At 42.0% G+C, this 17722-nt stretch overlaps 2 protein-coding genes across 2 annotated transcripts in view; one reads left to right on the top strand and one right to left on the bottom strand.

Moving 5' to 3' along the window:
- Nucleotides 1-9048: 9048 nt before the first annotated feature.
- LOC143842393 (uncharacterized) lies at nucleotides 9049-16639 on the bottom strand. The gene is made up of 2 exons (XM_077347515.1): nucleotides 16517-16639; nucleotides 9049-10669 (listed from the first exon to the last, which is right to left on the bottom strand). The coding sequence occupies exon 2, from the start codon at nucleotides 9926-9928 to the stop codon at nucleotides 9266-9268; it is 663 nt and encodes a 220-aa protein (XP_077203630.1). The 5' UTR covers nucleotides 9929-10669; nucleotides 16517-16639; the 3' UTR covers nucleotides 9049-9265.
- Nucleotides 16640-16650: 11 nt separating this feature from the next.
- ACOT12 (acyl-CoA thioesterase 12) overlaps nucleotides 16651-17722 on the top strand; it is a 41734-nt gene continuing 40662 nt past the window's right edge. The window contains exon 1 of the mRNA XM_077347494.1: nucleotides 16651-16955. Within this exon, the coding sequence (XP_077203609.1) occupies nucleotides 16838-16955 (118 nt within the window). The 5' untranslated portion in view covers nucleotides 16651-16837. The remainder of the gene's footprint in view (nucleotides 16956-17722) is intronic.

Raw genomic sequence — 17722 nt, 5'->3', positions numbered from 1 at the left:
TTCTGCTGATGCTCATCCCTGTGTGTGCATTCTAATAAAACTAACTTTGGTTAAGTACCCAGTGCCTGGGACTTTGGTCTGTTGGTTCAGAAGGTTCTGGGAATGCATTCCATGGGTCATGACAAGTGCTATGTAGATAGTGCTGAAGCTTCTCTTCCCATCACCCACAACCTACATTGTGATCAAAGTGAAACTATAAACAACCCCATACTCACAAACATTCCCAAGTGCACCAAATGATTCCTCCATTTGCCCTCCTGCAGAAAATATAAGAGTGTATACAGTAAAAACCATGGCAGGATGGTGGTGCCAACACAGATACCATTTATGCACTGGAGATTTCATGCCAGGCTGCAGGCTGGAGTTTTAGTCGTGGTAGGTTGCCCCACCTCTTCCTGCATCCACACGGGGGAGCATTTGGCCCAGTGCACCTCATCTGCCCTCGATTTGTGCTCCTGCAAGGGAGCTGGGACTGTGGTTCCCAGTGCGTAAATGGTCAGATTGTGACATTCTGCTCCCCTAGGATGACCTCCCCCCTTTTCAACAGGGAAAAGGTTTTGGGGGTATTTGGCATGTAACCTGATCAAAGCTGGGACTTTCAAATGTTCAGAATACACCAATTCATTATTAGTATCTGGAAAGTTTTCCAAGTGACAAGTCGGAGCTCTCTGGATTCCGCAGGGTCTATAAGACAGAGCTATTCTGCCAGGCTTTTGGTTGAGGCCGGGCTGCATACTGGGCTATAAGATCAGGTCCTTCCCCATCCTTGTGGCATCTGGGGCCATCCATCACCCCAGTTTACATCTGTTGACACTGCCGGGAATAGATGAATGAGGAAATGGGTCTATTAGAAATTGTTATATCTGCCATCTTTGTCTTTTTAAGCGCGTTATTGTATTGTAATTGTAATATTGGCAAGGTGGTAATCTTGCTGTCCTATGTTTTTAAGCTTTTACTGTTATGAACCGCCACGAGCTGGCTGGTCTGGGAGCTGGCGGTATAAAAATGAAATAATAAATAATAAAATAAGTAAAAAAAAAGTAAAGGTACAAGAGGCATACCCTACAAATTCATTTGGGTCACTTCATAATGCACATTTTGATCCACCATGATGGGAACAGGGTTATTCCATGGGGGGGGGGGTTCCACTTATTTGGCTCCAGAGATTTCTTGAGAAGTCTGCAATGGAAAATCTGGCATACATTCTGATAAGCCATTGGCAAAACAAGCTCTACTGCCACCTCATTTATCACTTTGACCACTTTAAATGGTCCATCATATTTATATCCCAGCTTTTTACATGGCTGCTGGCATCTTGAATGTTTACTGGAGCTATATACCTGATCACAATAGAAGAAGAAGAAGAAGATTTGGTTCTTATATGCTGCTTTTCTCTACCCGATGGAGTCTCAAATTCACCTTCCCCTTCCTCTCTCCACAAAAGACACCCTGTGAGGTAGGTGAGGCTTGATATTACTTGATATTACTTGATATTACTTGATATTACTGCTCAGTCAGAACACCTTTATCAGTGTTGTGGCGAGCCCAAGGTCACCCAGCTGGTTGCATGTGGGGGAGCACAGAATCAAACCCAGCTCACCAGAAGTCCACACTCCTAACCACTATAGAATCATAGAATCATAGAGTTGGAAGGGGCCATACAGGCCATCTAGTCCAACCCCCTGCTCAAGGCAGGATTAGCCCTAGCATCCTAAAGCATCCAAGAAAAGTGTGTATCCAACCTTTGCTTGAAGACTGCCAGTGAGGGGGAGCTCACCACCTCCAAAAGGTTACTCTAGACGTCCATTTGGCAACTGGTTTATATGGGTCCTTAGCTTTGTCTAACATTTGTTTCAATCCTCCCATGAGGACTGGATTTTTCCTGTTCACCTCTGCAAGTCAGCTGATCCCTTCATGGGGGGTTCTAAGCTTGCCAGTGGTTTTGGCTTGTACCCAAAGACTGCCTTATAAGGCGACATCCTAGTGCTCAGATGAACAGTAGTATTGGTTCATGGCTTGCGAAGCAGTATTTATGGAAAGATGACTGGCATGAATATTCTATGAGCTTTGCTGCAGTTTGTGGTGGTTTGTGAATGGATACATTTCCAGACATTATCTCCACTCAATTAAACTGTTTCTAACATTTCAAAGTAATAGGATAGTCTTTTCTTTTTAATTATTTTTTAAAAAATTATTTAGATGCTTTTCTCCCCAATGAGGATCCACAGGGGCATATAACAGTATAAAGCAAAATTTAATCCAACTAAAAACAAAACAAATAAATATAGCAAGCTACATCTTCTAGGCCAGGGCATCCAATTCATGGATTAATAATCAAGGGCCGAGAGTCCTTGTCTTCTCTAACCAATCCCAGGATTTACACCTGTAACAGGAAAAGAAACTCAAAAGCTCACCTTAAGTGTCATGTAGCTGTCGAAGATGCTCCCAGATTTCCTCTACCCAATGCTCACAATTTGATCTGTGAAATATTGTAGAGTTATATTTGAAAAATTTCAAGAGAATCAACCAGTCAGCACAAGGTAAGCCAGGCTGGTACCCAGAATAACTTACTATAAAGGTAAAGGTAAAGGTATCCCCTGTGCAAGCACCGAGTCATGTCTGACCCTTGGGGTTACGCCCTCTGGCATTTTCATGGCAGACTCAATACAGGGTGGTTTGCCAGTGCCTTCCCCAGTCATTACTGTTTACCCCCCAGCACAAGTCCAAAAGAAAGAAAAAACAATAGAACACCACTAGTTACTGTCTACATTTCCCAGATCAAACCAGTCCAATGCATCCTCATTGATCTACAGCCCATCTGGAAAAATGTCACTTGTCTTGCACATGCCTTCAGTAGAGACCTTTCTTTGCTTACAGGCTAAACCTATAACAATTTCTTACCAGCAAAAGAGACTGTCCCCCCCCCCCCCAAAAAAAATAACCCAGCAACCAGGCCAGTTGTTATACCAACTCTTAGTTTTATTGGTCCAGAAGACATTGTCCATTCCAAAGCAAAGGCTTTTCCTTACTTCAGAACTGAACATGCAGACTACATGATTTGCCAAGGAAGAACTTACATATATTACAAATGTCTGACTCCAAGGTTATCCAAACACAGAATGAATCCCCATAGCAAAGCTTCATCAATGATGAAACATGTATGTCTAAATATTTTAACTCATTCTATTTTCCCAGCTGCCCCCTCATATTCTACACTCTTTGTAGCTATAAAAAAATTATAGCTGTATGGATTCAAACAGGCTTAGGTATTCAAGCCATCCTTGCAACCTTGAAATAGAACCTGAATTTCCAACACAATGCAACCACATATCTTCCTTCCTGGAAACTAGTCACTGCAGAGAAGGTTGTGTGAGTCCTTAAAATAGCAGCCTTCCCTCTCTGCAATAGTAACTAGAAAGGCTGTGGGGTTTTTTCTGTTTCTTTTTAATTCCAGAATGCTTCCATGCTGCCTAAAAGAGATCTCATTATCCAGGCTGAGCACATACAGCTCCAGGGAATTCAAGAAGGCTTATACGTGAGCAGATTTAGATTTTACATTTCTCTGAGATGCCAAAAGCTTTGCAGCTCCTAATCTTAAAGCAAACAACCCTTGTGCTATGGGCAGAATCTCTGGTCATCTAGGTCAAACTCAGCTTAGATGAACCTTTACCATAAAGGAAGAATTATAGTAAGGAATATTCTCAATTACATGAAGTCTGAATCTATTAATTTGGATATTAATTTATTACAGAAAAATTGGAACATGTTTAACTCCTAAAATATCAAGTACCCTGTTCAGTTTGATACTCCCTTTACTATGAATATTGCAACTCAAAAAATAAGGCAGGGGGAAAATATACTCGCTGCATATAATTTCTATATACACATTGTTATACAGCTATTGCTAAAGCTTTATGGAGCAACCTTCTAGATATTGATTACTGTGTTATCATGTCAGATTTTCCTTGTCAAAGAGCCAGCCCACAATGATAACTCAGAGACATCTTCACTGTTAAGGCAACTAAGACTGGAAATAAGCTCAGAGTTGAATGCAGAATGATTGATTAGTAGATACTTTCTCCTTTAGGATACATCTAGCAATCAGCTGAATTATCTAGTAAATGAGCTTGGGATAAAGTGCTTTAAGGAAAAACAGTGCATGGTACTGTTGCTTATTGCTTGTCAAGCTGTTTGGGTAAGCAGAAAGACTGAAGAACAGAAAGAAGATGTCTCAAGGGGAGCAGAATAGACAGAATCTGGAAAGCTATAACCTAAAGTCTTTGGAGGAGACACATTTTTGAAAATGGAATGGTAGAGAACACTGGAGGGTGAGGAAGTACTAAAAAGAAGAGGTCCATAATAAAAGGGGTCTGTAGAGAAACTCCCAGGACATAAGGAAAACCCAAGTATAATTGGTTGAAAAGTGAGCTATAGATAGATGGGACTGGAGTTTAAGAAAGCTGGTGCTTAAGAAAGCTGAAGAAAGCGTGACAAAGTCAGCAGAGTCTTGCTATAGCCACCCCCATTCTCAGATCCCATCCCATAAAACAGTGGTCCCCAACCTTTTTGAGGATGGGGACCGGTGGCAGCAGGGAGGGCGATTGCCCGGCCGCGTATGCCACACATGCGCGGCTGAAATCGCTTTCACGCATGCGCTATTTCAGCTGGTGGCCAAAGACAGACCTGCTAGCTCTGTAAGAGGCTGGAAAGGATTTCCCAGTCCCTTGCAGACCTGAATGGGAACCCTGCTGCTGGAGGGAAGTTCCCCCTCCTACCAAGCAGAAGCTGGCTGTCAGCTCTATAAGGGTCTGGAAAGGTTCTCCCAGCCCCAAAAGACAGCCCTTATGCTGGAGGGATGTCCTCCCAAGCAAAAACTGGCTTCTGACTCTGTAAAGATATGGAAAGGCTCTCCCAGCTCCTGCTGGAGGGAGGTTCTTCCCAAGCAGAAGCTGGCTGCTGGCTCTGTAAGGGGCAGGAAATGACCTCTTGGCCTCTTACAGCCCAAACAGGATATCTTAGCTGAGACATGGGGAGATCTGTGCAGCTGGCTCCTCCCCCCCTCATTTAAAGGGCCACCAGCTGATCAGCAGGTACCTGGATAGTGCACAATGCTGTCTAGGCCATGGAATGTTCTGAGGTATTGGTGGCTGGATTTTTTCTTTGAAGTGCCATCAGTGGTTCCACAAACTCTGGTGATTTTGTGCGTCTGTTTTTTCATTTTTTTAATAGCATTTTGGGGGGGGGGTCAGTTATAGGATGCCAACAGAAAAGAATAAAAAGGAAAAGGGATAAAAGAAAAAGAAAAAGCAAAGAACAGACATATCCTTTCCAGCCTTTTAATATTACTCAGAATATTGTTACATTATTATTTTACCTCATCTAATCATCTTAAATCTCAAATCTGTAATCCTTAGACTCTTTAATTATAATATACATATTTAAAGAGCCTCTTGTGGCGCAGTGTGTCTGAAGCTCTGACCATGAGGCTGGGAGTCTGATCCCAGAAGCCGGCTCAAGGTTGACTCAGCCTTCCATCCTTCCAAGGTCGGTAAAATGAGTACCCAGCTTGCTGGCGGGTAAACGGTAATGATTGGGGAAGGCACTGGCAAACCACCCCATATTGAGTCTGCCATGAAAACGCTAGAAGGTGTCACCCAAAGGGTCAGACATGACTCGGTGCCTGCACAGGGGATACCTTTACCTTTACATTTATACATACTTAGAAATTTACAATCTTCAAATCTACAGATTATCAAACCATTTTCCCCCATCAAAAGAAAAAAAATCAACAAACATTTTCCAGTAAATTATAGAGGTAGAAGTTAAATTTTCTCTAACCAAAATAATAAGTTTAAAGGTTTCAACCGATTCTAAGAACTTAACAAACCAGTCTTCTATTAACTTTGTATTTTCCCCCAGTACTATATATATAATTTTCTGACAACCATTAGCACCTATCTAGGCAAAATAACCATGTTTATTTTCCAATTCATTATCTCTCTCTCCCCCTTCAGGGAGGGGATCAAATCCACTTATATGTTCTCTCCCTTATATTCACTTATATCCACTTATATGTTCTCTCCCTCCCCCACACATATAAGTGTTCACAAATCCACTTATAATCCACATACAACATTTATGATTCAGGTCTCAATAGAAAATTCTTTGTGGACCTTATTTCAAAACTATCACTTTACAATCAGTCTTAAGTTTCATCTTGGTATCTTGTAGCATTCTAGTAGATTTCTTCACAAAGTAAACCAAGGTAGCTTTTGGAGCTTTCTTCATTATTATGTAACTAGAATTCACTCTATATACAAAATCCACTTGTATTTACACATCTTCTACTAGAATTTTAAGATCTGCAAGGACATTAACCACTCTTTGTCTTATATGTTTTCCCTTTACATCTGTAATATTTCTCAAGCTCAGGAAATGTTCCTTTTGTTTAATTCCAAAAGAGCCAAGTTGCCCAGGCTTGATTCAAGTTGTATGTTGGCCTCATCCATCTTTGTATTGTTTTTCTCTGTGACCAATTGAATTTTCTCTAAAAAATGATTTATAGAGTTCTCAGATTTCTTAATATTTCCGTTCACTTTAAGTTGAATAGTTTTAAAGAATATATCTAAACACTGAAGACAATTGCTTATTAACTGAAGATTAGTATCCAATTTACATAGTATTTTATCTAATTTCTGGTCCATTTGTATACAAAAATTCTGAAATGTGTTCATACTAGGTTTTTTAGGTGTTTATTCAGTCTTGATAGCCTTTTTGTAAGGCATTTTTTTCCAGTCTGCAATATCTTCTGCTGCCACTGACACTTTTGTCCACTATATAGTAGTATTGTATCACAAACTGATTTAGTTCAATGGCAGCCTGCCAATGAAAAGTGAGATATCTTGTTTACATTCCAAAGTATGTAGCAGCAACTTTTTTCAGGGTATTTCTCACAGTCTCATTACTTCACTGTATGTAAACTTTGTTAATGAGAATAATTACCTTTCCAAATATTTTAATTTTTAAAGCAAAAGACAACTTCTCTTTTTAAATTAATTTACAAGAAAAAAATGGTCTGCCTCTCACCTTTCCTCACTTTTTCAAGCAGTGGTTGATCTTTAACTTTCTATGTCTCAAAGTAAGTCCAGCTGGTTGGAGTCCCTCCCCCGGGGACTCAGGTTCTGGACCCGAAGCAAAACGTCATCAGGACCTCCTCTCCACCCGCTAGTAGTGGGAGGGAGGGGGGGGAGTTGAGCTTCCGTTCTTGCCATGCCGGCAAGATTGGCAATGTTATTATTGTTTTTATGGGGTTTTAACAATATCACAAATCCCCATTAAAACCCCATAAAAACAATAATAACATTGCCAATAATAATAATAATAATAATAATAATAATAATAATAATAATTTCAAAGTCCTCTATATTGCTATGTAGGAGGGGGGAAAATAACTGCAGTTACATCTACCTTGACTGTGAGCATATTTTTCGGAGTCTAGAGAGTATCCTCATAGCTTCCGCCACCATATTTTCAGCCACAGGAACGTCAAAGACCTCTCTTAACAGCAAAGTGAAAGAAGGCTCTTTCACTGGGGAAAATAGCTGAAACCCCTTGCATCTTGCAGCCACCCCCCTGAGTGGGCGGCACCGTGCACATCATTTTTCATTTATGTATTTATTTTGCTGAAATATAAAGGGCGTCCCTGTTCAATTGTGTTAATAAACATGTGCAAAGGGATGGAAAAGAAACCAATGAAAATGAGGAAAAGAAGCAGGGCAGGAGGCTGCATCCTGGGGGTTCAAACTTGGAACACATCTTGTAGGTTCCTTCCTAGGTGCAGTTGGGGAAACAGCCGTCTTGCAGAAGACCTAGCGTCAACTCGATGCATCCCATGGGGATCCAAAATGAAGATTTAAAAAGTAAGTCTGTAGTGTGGAAAAGGTCGATGTTCCAGAGAAAACACCTGTTCTTCAAAGCAGAGCCCTAAACCATGAAAGGCAATTTCTTTTTTTTTTTTTTTTTTTTTTATAATGATTTTTTTTATTTTCATAAAGATAGAAATATAATCATCATTTAAGAATATACGACCCCACATTGACTCCACAGTGATATAAACTTTTGCCCAAAACTCTAAGAGCCATGAGTCTAAGAGCCATCCACATTTCCACTACATTAAAAAAAAAAGGCCTGTTTAGATATACAAAAGAAAAGTTATTATTAATCAACTTACTTGTGAGATCGTAGACCTCACATTAACTGCTTGATACAATAAGAGCTATCCTAGCAGATATTTCTAGGTTTGAGTTAGATGCTTAACATTAAACATTTCTTATAGCACAGTATGAGTTTTGGCCCTGTATCAATACCCTGATGAAGGGAGAGGAAAGTAGGGCTTTGCCTTAAAGATGTACAAAGAAAAAAAATTACAAAAGGATTTCATAATTTCTCCTTATCCTTAATACAGATACATCTACAAACCATTTATACTTGACCCATTCTAATAGCCATCCTGACAGGTATAAGTTGAGAGCTTTGCATTTTCTACAGATCAATATGAGCTTTGGCCCTATAACAATACACCAATAAAAAAAATAATAATAAGGGGGGAAAGCCCCATTTTATATTTCCAACGCTAACGATTATATTACCTATATGCCTACTAAGAAAAAGAAACAAGAGAGAAAAAAGGCACTGCTTCCCCTTTTTCATAAAAATAGCAATGTAGGATAAAGTATATGTTGTTAATACAGAGAATAATAAGATTTCCAGGTTTAGATTAAATGCTTAACATTAAACATAGAACAATATAAGCTTTCAGTCTTCTATAGCTTCTCCTTATCCTTGGTTCTGATACATCTACAAAACAATTTATGCTTGACCCATTCTAAGAACCATCCTGACAGATATATTTTCAGATTTAAGTTGAAAGCTTAACATTAAACATTTTCTACAAGTCAGTGTAGGCTTTAGTCCTAGGACAATACCCTAATAGAAGAAAAAAAAAATAAGGGGGGGAACCCCATTTTACATTTTCAGCACTAATGATTATATTACCTATATGCCTACAAAAGAAAAGAGACAAAAAAAAAAACAAGAGAGAAAGAGACACTGCTTCCCCTTTTTCATAAAAATGGAAATATAGAATACAGTATAACATTAAACATAAAACAATATGAGCTTTCGGTCTTCTTAAGGGGGTCTCATCTCGAGGCTTGCTACATCTTGTCGTTCCCGTAAAATTATACAATATGAGCTTTCGGTCTTCTTAAGGGGGTCTCATCTCGAGGCTTGCTACATCTTGTCGTTCCCGTAAAATTATATTCTGTCCCATTGGCCTTTGGCGTAGAAAGTGCAGTTGTACTCTTTCCCGCAGAGTATGCATCGATAAATCTTGAGGCCGTTGCACCTCCTGGACTCCAGTATCAATACAATTTTTTCCCCAGAGAGATCCTTTAAATCGGTTACTTTCACTGCAGATCCATATTTCTTTTGATTGATTTTTGTACACTGTTGCTTTGAGATGGCTGTATGTCTTTTTAAAAAGGGTGTCCTTATCTGGGCTGCAGAACTCCGGCATCCCATTTTCCGTCTCCAGAATTTCAGATTTCTCTTCTACTGTTGGTTTTCCACCTTGTTTAGAGCTGTCATCAGCCACTGTTATTGATCCATTATTCCTGTTAAAGACGTCTTCCTTGGCATCTTGGATCTCCTTGAAGATATGAATTTCAGATTTCTCTTCTGCTGTTGGTTTTCCACCTTGTTTAAAGCTGTCATCAGTCACTGTTATTAATCCATCATTCCTATTGAAGACTTCTTCCTTGCCATCTTGGATCTCCTTGGAGATATTTTTGATCAATCCATCTAAGAATACTTTGTAATCTTGGGTTTGTATCTCTATTAGATGAGCCAATCTTTTTAACATAGACATGATTTTGACTTTAAAAAAAAACGGCCTCAAACAGTTTTACAAGTGGCCAGTAGAGGTCCTCTGTTTTATCCTCTGATGTTCCGGCACAGGCATGTGACGTATTAAAGTCAGTTAAGGCACAGAGTTCTCGTGAGATTTTCCCATTCACAGCTCTTATCTTCTTATCTTCGAAAACCAAAACAATTACAATAAGAGCTTTTGCCAATTAATTCGAGTTGATTTGAGTCCTTCTTCTGCTTAGTTAGGAGAATTAGCCTGCCTCTTAACGAGGTGGCTTCAGGCAGAGCAGAGTAAGAGGAGGGGGGAAACAAAGGGCTTTGATGCAGGAAGAAAGACGAAGAAAAAAAAAACGAGAGATACTTGCAGTAAATGATGTTTTGGAACTCAGCCGATGTCCTCCCCTCAGTTCAAAGCGTTCATTTGTGGTAAATCATCATGTAGGGTTGAAGCAGATACTTTAAGATTGAAGAAAGAAAAGAAAGTCCGAGGTAGAAAATGGCAGTCGTCCTCTGGACCTGGAACGCTGACAGCCTATAATCCAGGGAGATATACTCCCTAAAGGATTGGAGACGGCCCCAAGAACTTCCTGGGTAGAAAGGTGAGGTGGGGTTTGCGTACCCCTCCTCTTTTCTGCCAATTGCTTGCACAATTGACCCCTGTCAGGCTTCAGAGATAGCAGAGCAGATGCCCTGCCACCCTCTCAGGACGACATCTTTAGCCACACCCCATGAAAGGCAATTTCTGATAAAAGAAATATTATTTCACAAATATATTCTATACAAGCACTCAGATAAAACTCCCGGGATCTCGATACTGATTTCTTCTGATAATCTTGAATATTCACAACATTCTGCTTTGATTTAAATGAGAAATACAGTGATACTTTAATTTTCCAACATAAGATTTGGTGAGTCACAGTTTACATCTGGAATCTTCATGCTTCTCAGGGCCACAGTTCTTCTCTAGATGCCTCCTCAGTCAGTCTCTGGATTCCCACCTGTGTCTGTTTTGTCCTTTGCATGTATTTGTGAGTTTGAATTCCTTATGACTCACTTCCTTAGCAATCCAAGTCTGATGTAGGCCTTTAAATGCCATCTTATTCAATAAGCTTCTTATTTTCTAGACTTTCATACCCACAAAATACTGAAAACACTGTCAGTACACATAATGTCAATTTTGGGTTATTGCACTTTTACAGACAAAATCTCAAGATAATTTAAAGCTCCATGACAGGTAGAAAATAAAAGCTTTCCCATAAATGAAATCACTGTTATTGTCACATGTGCTCCCTTTCATAGAATCATAGAATTAGAAGGGACTTCATGGGTCATCTAGTCCAACCTCCTGCACTATGCAGGACACTCACATCCCTATCGCTCATCCACTGTAACCTGCCATCCCCTTTGCCTTCACAGAATCAGTCTCTCTGTCTGATGGCTATCTGACCTCTGTTTAAAAATTTCCAAAGATGGAGAACCCACCACCTCCCGAGGAAGCCTGTTCCAATGAGAAACCGCTCTAACCCTTTGGTTACGATCTGTCAACCAGTTATCGATCCACCTGACAGAATAAGGATCCATACCACATTTTACCAACTTGTCAACAAGAATATCATGTGGAATCTTATCAAACGCTTTACTGAAATCCAGATAAACTATGTCCATAGCATTCCCCCTGATCCAGCAAAGTAGTCACTTTCTCAAAAAAAGAGATAAGGTTAGTCTGAAATGATTTGTCCTTATGAAACCCATACTGAGTCTTAGTAATTACAGCAATCTGTTCCAGCTGCTCAAGGACTGACTGATGATTTGTTCCAAAATTTTGCCAGCTGCAGATGTTTCACGTGTGGACTCTCCAACTTAGGTTTAGAAACTTGCCCAGAACCATTTTGGGGGGATTAAACTCAGTGTCATAGGAGACCTGTTTCCCCAGCCTGGCTAGCTTGGAAAATTTACAATGTAAAACCAAAAAAGGAACTGAAACCCAATCTGAACAGAAGTCAGGAACCTAAAAGCTGATCTGTAAAACAATATTTAAAAGTCATTACAAATATTTATTTAACAAAGTGCACCAATAATATATTAAAAACAAAGTAAAAACAACACATATCTAACTGTATTTGACAGAATAGATCAAACATGTTTCGACCCACAGGAGTCTTCCTCAGTGGTCAATATATTGTGTGAAATGCTCTCTTGTATAAGAACAAAATCTAAAGGCTTGCTGTGTGGCAAAGAAAAATCTGTTTGGTGTAGCCCCGACTAATGTTTCTAAAGTATCTGGTTTGGAGCCCAGCTTCTATGTAGAGTCAGGCAAAAGCTGAGAGTGGTGGCCTCAGATAATACATATTTTATAAGGTGGGCAATTCTGCCAGCCAAACTGTGCAGTCTCACCCCCTCTGCCGGCTCAGAGGATGTCCACTCCACTCTCCTGGAACCAATGAACTTTCTTACTTTTTCCTTAGGACCTTTATTTAATAAATATTTGTAATGATTTTTTAATATTGTTTTGCATCTCAACTTTTGGGTTCCTAGCTTGGAAAACTGACATGCTTACCACTTAGGGAGAACAGTACATACAATTTAGGAATCTCTACTAGGATACTGGTCAAGTAAATTTAAAGTGTCTCTTACAGGCACTTTACAACAAAACAACCAGATCTTTTCCAAAGCAAGTTTTAGAATATATCGAGAGAAATATAGGTGTACAGATATTGAAATGCCACTCAAGCGTAAGAACAGCACAACTGATGTGTTCAGAAGGGTGAACATATGAAGAGAAATGAGAGGAGAGGGTCAAGTTTCCAGCTGAGTGGAACTTTGCACCAGGAAATGGCACAAGAAGGGTGAGAGTGTGTGGGGTGTTTTTAAGAGGAAACAAGTGAACAGAGAAACAGTTTACCTGTCTTCAGTCTACTGACCTAGGTAGAGTACATTGTCTGTTTATAGGGTTGCTAGGTCTCCCCTGACCACCAGCAGGGAATGTGGGGTAGGACTGCCAGATCTAGGTTGGGAAACTCCTGGAGATTTGGGGACAGAGCCTGGGGCCTCATGGGGTTACAATGTCACAGAGTACACCATCCATAGAGTACACCATCCACAACCATTTTCTCCAAGGTAACAGAGCTCTGTAGTCTGTAGCTGTAATTCCAGGGGATCCAGGTTCCACTTGGAGGCTGGCAACCCTGTTTGTTTAGATGATCCAGAGATTAAGGGCCATTCCGCACCAGGATCTATGTGGCAAATTGGTTGCGGGATGAAAAAACACCATTTTAAATAGTGGGATTCTTCGTTATGCATACCTGGCTTTGTAGTGGAATCCAGTTGCATTTCTATCGTTTCCCGCAGGATTCCGGTCTCTGCAAAAATCGCTAGCCAGGAAGCGATATTGCTGAGCTCGTCCCGCCCCTGGCCGTCAAGCAGCCAATGGGCGGCCGTTATCATGCTCCCAAAAAGCCCCTTTCCCTTTAAGGAAGTTTTTAAAAAACCCACACACGTTGTAACGAATCTGCGTTGATTCGTTGCAACGGAGAGACCCATCTAGGTAGCAGGTGGTGTTTGAGCTGCCGTTTCATCGTTGCCACGCTCCTCCCGAGTGAAAAAAAAATCCCCCCCCCCGGCACAGGCACAGGCACGATTTTCGGCCGAAAATACAGTAAAAAATAAACGGAAAATAAACCAGCAAACGGGGCTGTGTGTCGTTTCATGCTTAGTGACTTAAAACAGCTCTGCAGCCAGGGAAGCCTCACTGGGTAAACGAAGGCTCGCCGGTGCGCTCAGAGAAAAAAAAATGGCGATCGCTTTGCCGGAAGATCAGAGGAGAGAGCTAGGGGGCGGGACTTTGCAGAAACCGCAACAGTGGTAATGCACAGAACTTTTTCGCTAGTGTTGCTGATTGGTTGCAAGAGTGTAGCGCTTTCCGGAGGGTGAATACACTTTTTGGGATTTCCCTGAAAGCGCTACAACGAAGCGCTTTTTGCGGATCGGTTTCAGGAGTGTTGCAGATTGTCAACGATGTTGTGCATAATGGCAAAACTGTAGCAATTTCAATTTGTAACCATTGTGCTATTTTGGACGAGTGCGGAATGGCTCTAAGGGTAGGGGACTTTAGACAGAGCTTCCAAAGGTCCTAAGGAAAAAGTAAGAAAGTTCATTGGTTCCAGGAAAGTGGAGTGAACATCCTCTGAGCCAGCAGAGGAGGTGAGACTGCACAATTTGGCTGGAAGAACAGCGACATAGTTATAGCAGCGTGTGCAACAGAATATCAAGTAATTGTAAAAACCAAGAATTCAGAGTGAGTCCAGGGTTAGAATCTGTGGCTTTCCTGACTTTGGTTGAGTTACAAAGGGGGGGGGGCGGAGGGTGCTTCACAGAAAGGTAACAAACAGCGATTGCATCAAGGCAGAGTGTCCAAAAGGACTGGTAGGTAGAGGCTTCACCTACACCTGAGTCAGGTTAGGAGTTATCTTTCAGACAAGGTGAGTTAAAGTAATCAAGCACACCTTATGGATTGATGGTAATTAGATTTTTGTACTCAGGAAGACTTGTTCTTGCTGATGAAATTACACTGATAGATCTAGGCGGGTGCCTGGTTTTGCAAGCACTGTGGTAATGGGTACACATTAAGGTGCCCCATAAGTTAATCTGTCTCCTGCACCAAGTTTTGGCTACTTGTTAGCATTACTTGCAGAGAGCATTTTCCAAAGCACAAAATCTCTAGCTCCTAAAATGGCTGCCAAAGTAAATTTAGCTAAGATTCAGAGCAGACAGAACAAGACTGAGAAAGAGGCCCTTGGTAACACTGTGCAGGTAAAAAGCTTGATCTGTTGATTTTGTATCTTTCTTGCCACAGCTAAAGTTGCAGAGCCTGATCTTCCCTATCCACAAAAAAGTATTCCTAATGTTTCTTGCAGAGCCTCTTGTGGCGCAGGGTGGTAAGGCAGCCAACATGCTGTCTGAAGCTCTGACCATGAAGCTGGGAGTTTGATCCCAGCAGCCGGCTCAAGGTTGACTCAGCCTTCCATCTTTCCGAGGTCGGTAAATGAGTACCCAGCTTGCTGGGAGGTAAAACGGTAATGACTGGGGAAGGCACTGGAAAGGCCACCCTGTATTGAGTCTGCCAAGAAAACGCTAGAGGGCGTCACCCCAAAGGTCAGACATTACTTGGTGCCTGCACAGGGGATACCTTTACCTTTTAATGTTTCTTGCACCACCACTTTATGGATGCTGCAGCAGTGCCCCCCAGTGGACAGCGGGAAGTCAGGGGCACCAGCGGGAAAGCTAGTGGAGCAGGGGCTCAGGCGGCAGCCACGTCCCTTGACAAAAGACTACCCCCCCTTGGACCTCAGTAAAATTGTCAAGTGTTGACTGGTCCTTGGTGATAAAAAGGTTGGGGACCACTGATCAGTACATTAAACTGGCTTTACCTCAAGGTTAGTCTAGTATTGTGGGGACAACAAATCTCTTAGATGACAGCAGCCTGGCTAGAGCAGGTCAAGTGTTGGCAATTTTTTTTCATCCCCAGTATTGTGGTATTTAAGAATCTGGAATAAAGATGATTATGAGAAAAGCAACCTTTTAAAAACTTACTTAGAACATTTATGTGTCAGAGAACTCACTCAATAAAATTATTTTCTCCAAAGCATTAGCCCAGCTAAATGCCTCTCGTGCCAAACAGCAATCCTTTATTGTGTTTTGTAAAAGTGACTCACACAGCACTAAGTGAATATGCATCTTTCTGGTCCTGTAACACTGTCATCCTAAGCAGAATAACATCCTTTTGTGTGACTGTGCTTAGCATGACATTGCTAGTTGTCTACATATTGTTTCAGCTCTTTAGGTGGCCCTTGTAATAAACTATGTAACATACTAATTCTAGTCCATCTTCAGTAATGAAACTCACTAGGTGATCTTGGAGCAGTCCCTCAAAGCCTAAGCTATTCAAAGAGGAGAAAACAGGGGATAGGGGACATTTATATAGCACTTTTACACATATTACAGTGTTGTAATCCTAACAACATCCCTGTAAGAAGATCAAATCTATACCCATATTGCAGATTTGTAAAGGGGGGAACTGAGGTCAAGAAAGATGTCTTGATGAAGACTACCAAGGGGGATCCTGGTGGCAAGGGTGAGCTCCAAACCGGGAGTACAACCCACTTTGCTTGCTTTGGAGTGCTGAATTATTGTGCCTGGCCTGATTAAAACGGATTGTCAAACTTTAATTTAAAAAAAAAAATAAAAGACAGAGAACAGCCCTTGCCCTGCTTTCAGCATCCATTGTCACCCACCCTCCTATCTTGAGGAAAAGCTGAATTTCCTCACCACTCAGCAACAGCACTGAGGCATTTTTGCCACCTGAACTGATCAGGATGCCAGCTCTTGGTTGGAAAATTCCTGGAGATTTGGGAGAGAAGCCTGTGGAGGACCTCAGTGGGGTTTAATGCTATAGAGTCCACTTTTTCTCCAGGTAGGGTTGCCAGGTACCTGCTGGCCACCAGTGGGGATGGGGAATAGGGCTGGGAAACTCCTAGAGACCTGGAGATGGAGGGGGGCAGGGACCTCAGTGCAGGAGAGTGCCAGAGTTTACCCTTCAAACCATCCATTTTCCTCAGGAGAATTGATCTCTGTAGTCGGGAGATGAGCTGTAATTCCCGGGGATCCCCAGGTGCCATCTTGAGGCTGCAACGCGATGTCCAGTGGATTTACTAGTGATAATTCCAAGAAATCTCCAGCCATCACCTGGCGACTGGCAACCGTGTGGACTGCCAAGCGGCTTCCCTTTGACGCCCAGCGCACCTCATTACACATTAGCCTCCCAGCGGCTGGCAGGGCGGGAACGCGAAAGTCCGGACTGACCCCCGCGGGAGCCACAGCAAAAGCGGACGAGGCAAGAGGCCGCTGTCCCGGCATGGCGGGGGGGCACGTTCACATGTGCAAGACCATCCTTCCCGCTCACGCCAACCACCACGGGGCGCTCAGCGCAGGGCAGCTCCTCATGTGGATCGACACCACGGCTTGTTTAGCAGGTAAGCACCCCCCCCCCCCGCTCCTTTGAGCTGTCCAGGCTGACTTGCCGCAAGATGCCCCCTCGGGCGTCGACGGCAGCCTCCTTCGGTACGGCGGTTGCCGTGTCCTTGCAAGAGCGGCGAAGCAGAACAGACTGAACTCTGATCCATATAAGAGGTGGGATTAGGGAAGAAAGTTTGCCAGACGGATTTCTCTCTTGACTCCTGCTGTAAAGGCAGGAGACCTCTGTCCCCGTGAAAACCCCTATTTGGGTAGCGCCTGGGGGACCAGCGAAGCCATTTCTGAAGGAGCTCAGTGCCCAAATCAGGGCAACAGAAGGGCCTTCCAGAAATGAACAGGGAAGCAAGGAAATAATCAAATTGGTTGCAGTCAGTTGCCTAAAAATTACAGACCATCCTGTACAAAAACAGGGATCAAGATAATAAAGGAAAAGAACTGCAAATATATGGCAGATGAGCTTCTTTGCTTGTTTACTTGCTAAAGTTCTATACTACTTTGAGATGCATTGAAATATTTGGGAAAGTGTTGTGAAGTTGTCAGAGTGTTAGCCTAGGATCTGGGAAACCCAGGTTCAAAGTCCCATTTCCATAGAAGCTGACTGGGTGACTTTGACCAGTCAGTCTCACCCTAATCTGCTTTACAGGGCTGTTGTGAGGACAAAATGACCAGGGGATATGATCCTGTAAAACATTTTGGGTTCCCATTGTGGAGGAAAGTAGAGTATAAATATCTAAGTACAAGAATAATTTTCTGTTTCACAACAGTT

This window comes from Paroedura picta, chromosome 7 (assembly GCF_049243985.1).
Source record: "Paroedura picta isolate Pp20150507F chromosome 7, Ppicta_v3.0, whole genome shotgun sequence".
NCBI lineage: Eukaryota > Metazoa > Chordata > Lepidosauria > Squamata > Gekkonidae > Paroedura > Paroedura picta.
The sequence above is the reverse complement of the archived record's forward strand: the minus strand, read 5'-3'. Positions and strand labels throughout refer to the sequence as shown.